This window comes from Poecilia latipinna, unplaced genomic scaffold (genome assembly GCF_001443285.1).
Source record: "Poecilia latipinna isolate Pla-1442-1.1 unplaced genomic scaffold, P_latipinna-1.0 Scaffold1670, whole genome shotgun sequence".
In the NCBI taxonomy this organism is placed as follows: Eukaryota; Metazoa; Chordata; class Actinopteri; order Cyprinodontiformes; family Poeciliidae; genus Poecilia; species Poecilia latipinna.
Genome location: NW_015114286.1, coordinates 2,264 through 10,299, shown reverse-complemented (window position 1 = coordinate 10,299; position 8,036 = coordinate 2,264). Strand labels below are relative to the sequence as shown.

The window sequence follows — 8,036 nt, the reverse complement described above, 5'->3', positions numbered from 1 at the left end:
AGTTGGAAGTGATAGCTTTTACCTCTATGATCGCTTGGCGCCACCTTCTCTGTAACTGGAAATTGACTAGAGCTCCATCCAGCACAATGTGGATAAATGAGGTCATGTCCTTTTTGAAAGTTGAGAAAATTAGATATACAAAAACTGGAAACTTGAACAAATTCTACTGTAAATGGCAACCATTTATTGAGTTTGTTGCTTCAATGTAGAAATGTAACCCCCACACACCCAGCTTTCCTTCTTTCCCTTTATTTTTCTTTTCTTTTCAGAGGTGTACATGTGCGTTTAGGTATGTATGTGCATGTGTATGTGTTTTTACTATTAGTTTTATTTCTCTGTTTTACTATTGGAGGTGTTCTGTGTGTTCTTTGTTCCTGAAAATATGCATCTTAAAGTCAATGGTGTAAACAGTTTGTTTACACAAAACTGGAATATGTAAACACCTTTGTTCCATATGCAAAAATATCAATAAACATATGAATAAAAAAAAGAGCAAGTCTGAAATTATCCAGTCATTAATAAGCGTCAATCAAATTGAAAATCTACCAATTTCTCCCATCTGCCAATTTCTCTGTCAACTTATCTTGTTGTGTATTCTCTTGAGAATCAAAACATGGTGCTGGAGGTGTGATGATATGGGATTCCTTGCAGTTTAAAACCTCAAGAAAGTAAAGGAATGCTCTAAAGCTGATAAAATCAGATAGTAAACAACTACAGAGAGTTATTGCTTTTGAATGGGCTGTTAAATCATGGAGAGCACTAGATCATTTTTAGTACACCCTAATGTGGAAATAGCTACACTTGGAAGAGCGTTATCTTTTTTCTTTTTCATGCCATGACCCTAATTTTGAGAAACAGAACTTTGTCTTAAGAATTGAGGAAGGAAAACACTTGTGGTTTCCTGGTAAATATGGCCCTGATTTATGTCTCTGCCAAAGAAACTTGGGAGAAATGTGCTAACAGAGAAGTGCAGCAGGAAGCTGGAGTGCATCTGGCGAACATCACTTCAGTGGTAAACTATCAAGCTTTCAGAACAAAATCAGTCATGAAGCTGGAGAAAACTGAAGGGACTAGAAATGTGTGGAGTTTTGAACATCTTCTCACATTCATCAGGCCCTCCAGGATCTTGTTTTTGTGATTTTTTTTTTTTGTCATTAAAATCACAGTTTAGAAATATTTGTGCTTATGTGTGATGTTAAATGTTACTTTTGTGACTTGCTGTATCCGTCACGGACTATAAGGAGAAGACTGAGGCAGCGGTGGAGAAGAAGGAAGAAGTACTGCCACCTGCAGGTGGGAGTTAGCAGTCACTTAAACCTGCAGTAAGTAATTTTATAAAAAAAATTTGTTGAAGCTGTCACTGTCTTGACAGTAGAGTATGAGACAGATAATCTGTGGAAAAAAATGAGTTTCCGACAACCAATCAGAGTCAGGAGGCGGGTCTTCTTAGTGCTGACAATCATGCCCATGTGTGCCCTGCTATGCTAAGGCTAGTTAGCATGACCACCGATAACAGCGGAAAACAGTTTTCTTGTAAAGGCAAGTTGTTTCTCTTCCATTAGCACATTGAACAGCGAGTACATGAGGATGACTGGCAGCACTAAGCCCCGCCTCCTGGCTCTGATTGGTTGTTTTTGGTGCATTTCTTCAGACAGCAATAGTAGCTCAGAGAGGAAGTGGAGAAGATGGATATTCCACAGATTATCTGTCTTGTAATACGTTTGAACAAATATGTAAAAAAGCCTACATTTTTTAAATAAAAGTTACATCCTGCAGCTTTTTTGGGGAAAATTTGAAATAAACCCACAGGTAGGAGATTAAAGAGTTAACACTGTAAAATCTTTATTTGTAAAAATGCTTGTTTTGATGTAGTAATCGTGCATTTCTGAGCCAATATTTTATCCTAACAACTTCAAGCTTCCAGCCATTTCACAGTGTGAGGTCAGCTTCTCTGCTCACATCAGGTTGACCCCCAGCGCTAACAGCGTGGTCCAGACCGCCGCTGCGGCGGTGGCCGTGGCGCCGTTAAAGGTCTTGTCGTGGGCGTAGGTGATGATGTGCAGGGCGCCGCTGTAGGCCTCCTCGCAGGTCGGCTGGATCTCCTCCTGGGGGAGCTCGAAGCCATAGGTGCCGTTATCTCTCAGCTCGAAGGTGAAAGTCAGGGGGATGTCCTGCATTCGGGCCCAGTCTCTGGACGAACCAGAGTTGGCGTCTGGAGAGAGGATTATGCTGGTAAAATCCTTCAAACCTGTGATTTATAAGTACTGAAATAACTTCATACATACATAACACAGCTGGAGAGGTTCCGACTCTGTACTTTTTCCCATGGACCTTCCAAATGGCTTCAGCTGCTCCCTCTCCCACCTTCATCTGAGGAATCAGGAATATTCATAAAAATCTTCTCATTGATTTATTAGGCAAAACATAAAGGAAGCTGTTTACCAAACAAAGAAACGCTCTGCAGCTTCATCTGTATTCATGACACCGTCCTGTTACTGACATATATTACGGCAAAATGAGCAGAGAGATTCGTCTCAGCTGTGCTCGGCGCCAGAGAACGGCAGCGCCGGCCATGCACAAACACTTCGGCGGGGGAGTGCGAGAACACGATGAGGAAACACTGCGGCCTGGTTTTAGTCACAGTGGGCCTTGACAAATGCCAACTGTTTTATACGGTATCTGTTTTCATCTTGAGATCATGTGTGCATTCCTACTAGATCACCAAAATTGCTCGTTTTTGCTTATATTTCTGGTTTAACTTTCAATCTTTAGAGTAAAGAGCTGAGCAAAGAATAGGAAATTAATGTTTGTGATAGTAGGGCATAAAATCCTTGTATTAGTATTCACAAATCACCTGCGAGAAAGCTACAGCACAGCTAGTAGTTACAGGAAGTTAGAAAAGTGTATGTTTAAAATGCTGCAAAATGGATTGGATCCATTTTGCAGCTGATTCACTTTCCAGATGTTATCTGGAAAGTGACTCCAGATAAACTAATATTACTGAGGAAATATCAGTGAATCTATTCATAGCCGCCATAATGTTTTTGTATTTGCAGATTATCAAGATTGAATTTAAATCAATATTACCCTAATAATTCCATATGCAGAAATAGAACTGACTGTAAAACTTAGTTAGTGTTTGGATTTGGTCAAAATCATCCAGTGAAATGTGCAAAATCAGAAAAATGTAATGAAAATGAACAAAAATAAACATTGAAACATCATTCTTTGACACGTTTCACATTTTGAATTCAAATACTGGGATAAATTAACTTTTCTATGGTGATTCAGAGAACTGAGAGAACTCAGTATTCATTAGCCACTCCTCTGTTGAGTTCAGCCAACCTCAGAAACAGCAGCACTGCCTGAACGCTTCCCTCTGCTGAAGGCCAGGAACAACACATGGAGCTTCATAATCCTGTTTTGCACAAAGTAACTCTTGGCTCTTTTAGGTTATTACCTGCTTTGTTCCTGGTCAGGCTCTTATTCTCTACTTACTGTCAGCTTCCTCCTGCTTGTTCCGCTTTGTTGTTTACAGATGAGGATACGATGCATGTCACTTATTTACGTAGAGCAAATTTATTACATATTTCCTCATGCACAATCAACACAGACCTAAATATCTCATGTAACCTGACAGAATGCAAACAAAATGTGCACAGCAACAAAAGCTCCTAGTGCAGATGGTCCTGCACAGCTACAGAGTATTGCATGTGCAAAGCATGCATGTATGTAAATACCAGCTCATCGTAGTTGGAGGCGGTGAAGTCGGGGTGTCCGAAGGGAATCAGGAGCAGCTGGCCGTAGGAGTGGATGGTGAGGAAACACAGGAAGTCTTCCTTTCTGCTTCCAACAAAGTAAGTTACGGCCTGGGCCTCGGGTTCTGAGATGGGCCCTCTGCCGGGGTAGATGTTGGAGTTGCAGTCAGACGACACTCCGACGGCTGCGAATGAAAACAGAATCAGTCGCTGACACAAACCAGCAAGCTGCTTCACAACGCGCAGCTCGGTGATGAGACACTCACTGCCCCAGTTGGCATCAAAGTTGCGGTTGAGGTCGGTGCCGTAGCAGTCGCCTGAAGGTCCTGGTGACCTGTTCTTCCTCCACAGTCGGGTCTGAGCGGATCAGAGTGTTCAGTCAGTTGGGTCTAAATCCAGCAACGCAAGAAATTAACCACTTGACATTTTTCTAAATATTAAACCGCTGACGTCTCCTATACTTTGGGCTCATCGGAAGTCATCTTCTTTGATGATTAAACTGCAAATCATTTTTACTCGAGTGCCCTTTTCCTAATAGCATATCCTCTCATATCCTGCTCATGTCCAGCTTGAGAGCTTTGCAGCAGATCAACCGAATTTAATTTGATGAATATCCATCCAGATACTGACTGAGGAGTTTGTCCAGGAGAAGATGTAGCCGTCGACGTTGAGCACCGGTGTGATGTAGAAGTCCATGTTTGTCATCATGGCTTCCATTTTAGTGTCTGTTTTGTATGTTTGGAGAATCTGATTGAAAAAACCCAAGAAAACAGATTAAAAGAGTTTAATTCTGCATAAAATGGCAAAGGTTAACTCACATATTTACTCACAGATTTAAACAAACAGCATTAAAGGGGATCATAGTAACTCTGGAGGACGGTACATCAGACGGTTATCTTACCTGTCTGACAAAGTACTGGCAGAACGCCGGAGCGATCCATTCTCTGGCATGAATACCACAGTCCATCCAGATGGCTTTCTTTTTGGCGTCAGTCTTCAGGCCGATCTGAAAAACCAGTTAAAGTGCCTCTAAATATCAGCAGATCCCAGCCTTTTCAACCAAATGCATTCTTTAAAACCAGAATCTGGTTCACCCTCATCAAGCTAATCGTCCTGTTCTCATAACTCTTCCCATAATCCACTATGGTCACAACATCGGGGTATTCCTTCGCCATCTGAGCCATCCAGCTGCTGATCTATAAGGTGGAACATCAACGGACTTTAACAACACTAAATGTGTTTTATTATGTGTGAAACAACGACCGGGTTCTCTCACCTCCTCCATTGGATGGTATTGGAAGTAATCATACTCCGCTTTGTTGCTTAAAGCACAAAATACATGAGAATCTACATATACTCCTACATTTTGCTAAATATCAGAGCAGATTTTTAGCTTAAATCTGTATTCTGATTCAGAATATGTTGGTAAAAACCAGTATGGAGTACATAAACAGGAGGAATCTTCTTGAATAACAACCCACCTCTCCAGCGTCAATGCCCCCACTGCTAAGAGCAACGGCACAAAGCTCAGACCCATCATCTTCAGCATCTTCACTTACTCAAATGAAACAGCTCGTTTGTTACTGTCGGTCTCATTTCCCTTTACAAAGTCCTAATGTACATGTTTATCTGATAAAAGTTCACCTTTGCCTCTGCTACAAAATGCTAGCAGCATTACCACGGTTAATATTTCATCTTTTATGAGCCTACATTACTTCACACCTGTTATTGTGTTTTGTTTCATTTTGGGATAGTCATCGAACGTGTCCTCGTAAACTTGTTTTCAAGATAGTTAGATGACTTATAAAGCGCTGTAAACTATTACTTAAAAGATGCAAAAGCATCTACTGGTGTGTTTTTGTTTTGGAAACAAACTAAACCAGTCATGTTTTAGATACAAGCTAAAAATCTGGTCGGACTTGCTAATGGTGGTGCTTAGCAGCCAGGCTAATGTCTGTTAGCAATGCAAGCTAATTATTTTCAACATTTTATACAGTTAAGCAGTGCTTTAAGTGGGCCAGTACAAAACAAAAGAAATCCTAAAACTATTGAAATGCACAAAGAACAAAATTCTACTATAAACAAAAACCAAATACAATTTAATATATTTATATGGCAAAACCATTTGGGCAAGATCTGAATTTAAGTAAAACAGTAGGAAAAATGTAAAGGAAATAAATATTCAGGATGAAGAACACAGCAATAAACTAAGGGAAATAATACATTTTGAGAAGTGTTACTAAAGTTTATCTCCACAAGAGGAGTAGCTTTTTTTTCATTTTTAGATCAACATGATCAGATTAGATGAGATACAAACACCAATTATCATTCATCTGACACAAACAGTATCACGGATTCACTAAAGGAAGAGGGCAAAGTCCACACCATATAAGGTTATCCTGTGCCACGCAAAAGTATTCACACCCCAGTAAATGTTTTTCACATTTTGTCACGTTAACTATTCCCACAATCTTTTTGTTGTTTCCATACGTCTGTTTGATATGTCTAGAAAATGAAGAGGTTCTCCCAGCTCATTAATTTGCTCTGAAAGCATGAAACTCTCAGAAGAATCATTTCACTGAGAAGCCAAGCCAGGCCCAATAAGCCGCTAACAGATGTGTGATGATCAGAATCTGTGACTGAACTGGTGAAATAAGAAATATTTACATATTCATCGCTTCTGGAGTGAGCAGCAGGTAGCAATCAGAGCCTCTTGTGCAGCCTCAAATAGGCAAACACACTTTGCCAACTGTGGAACAACAGCAATCCTTAAAAAAGCCCTGAAATCGGGTTTATTTTTTGTTGCAGTCCATTTTTCAGGAAGCTGGTAAACCTGTCCAAAATCAACTGGACTGTGCTACATTAACCAGCTGTTTTTGGTGCAATTTAGCACCAATAATAAATTGGTGCTAAGTTGCACCTAAATGATGCAAAGCATTTTTTAATTGTTTGTGTTCATGTTAACCTAAGACACTTAGTGGTAGCATCTTACCAGCAGGGGTCAGAACAATGCTTGGTGTTAAGCACACTGTTAACGGCAGTGAAATATGTCTTTCTGCAGAAGGAATGGAGAAACCGGTCAGACATTATGGGAACTGATTGGAGGTCAATCATAAAAGGCAGCCAGACAACGGCCACAAACATAAAGCCGGAGCTACAAAGCATTTTACATCAAACTATATTCAAGTGTTAGAATATAAAACATGAATATTCTAGTGTTCTCAGTGATTTCAAGAGTTAGAAATCACTGTTCACAGGAGTTTTAGATTTCAGATCTGGCTTTACCTCTTAAACTTGTAAGGTTTGAACTTAAATCAGTTGGACGACAACCGATGAACGTCGCAGCGGGAATACCAAGTCATCAAGTCACTCAACAGGGAGCTTTCTGTTTACATGATCAGCAGCTTCTCCTTAACTTATTCAAAAATGAAAGACCTTGTGATCCTTCAATGACTGATGCATCGACCCAAGAAAGGTTTTTCCTTCAAGGCCTCTGTGTTGATGGTTGCTTTCCTTGATGTCCTAAAATCCATAACATTTCCTTTGCCTTTCTGCATTCACAATCAGGCGGTTGGTGTTACACACTGCTGTTAATGTCTGAACCAAACCAAAAGGAAAACACAGCACTGAGAAGCAATGAGTACTGGTAGATGTAAGGTTCTGATCCCAAGAACCTTTGCTTCAAGAGACATTGCCTTCAACAATCCCTCAACAAAATCAAAGTTTTGGTCATTTTAAATTAAGAAAGGAATGCTGCCTTGTCTTTTGTCCTGTGCAGTCTTTTTTCTCACTCTGAGAATAACGCCGTGGCAAGCCGAGTCTTTGCTCCTTCACCTTTGCTGACATGTGCATCATGTCTTTCTGCGAGTTCTTCATAAGATATAGAGACGAGACCTGACTGAGGCGAATTACTGTGCACATGAACTCGGTTTGTGTTTGTGTGTCCCAGATACAGAATCAAAACACATCACAGCTTCTTTTCTTCACAATGACGGATGAAAGCACTAATGCTTTCGGATGAGAGAGGCAGGCTGTCCTGTTGCACTTAGACGCAACCTCAAAAACACAACTTCCTCTCTATAGGTTGTATCGGGAAACATTTCCAAGCATGAATACTTAACTTTACTGCAAGCATCTTATAGAATAAAGAACTTTGCAGCCAAGACATGAGAAGTAAATTAACTTTTACTTAATTGCATTTTGGTAAAATTTAGATGAGGTTCAAGTCACTGACTGATGTTCTAGTCATCGTAATGGTTTATGAAGCTCGTTAATAGA

The 8,036-nt window shown here is 40.2% G+C and overlaps 1 protein-coding gene across 1 annotated transcript; it reads right to left on the bottom strand.

Annotated features, from left to right (window-relative positions):
* Nucleotides 1–1,820: 1,820 nt before the first annotated feature.
* On the bottom strand, nucleotides 1,821–5,377 carry cpo (carboxypeptidase O). Its single transcript, XM_015059926.1, has 9 exons — nucleotides 5,240–5,377; nucleotides 5,035–5,080; nucleotides 4,853–4,954; nucleotides 4,660–4,764; nucleotides 4,389–4,505; nucleotides 4,025–4,115; nucleotides 3,741–3,943; nucleotides 2,286–2,370; nucleotides 1,821–2,212 (listed from the first exon to the last, which is right to left on the bottom strand). The coding sequence occupies exons 1-9, from the start codon at nucleotides 5,305–5,307 to the stop codon at nucleotides 1,956–1,958; spliced, it is 1,074 nt and encodes a 357-aa protein (XP_014915412.1). The 5' UTR covers nucleotides 5,308–5,377; the 3' UTR covers nucleotides 1,821–1,955.
* Between the last annotated feature and the right edge of the window lie 2,659 nt (nucleotides 5,378–8,036).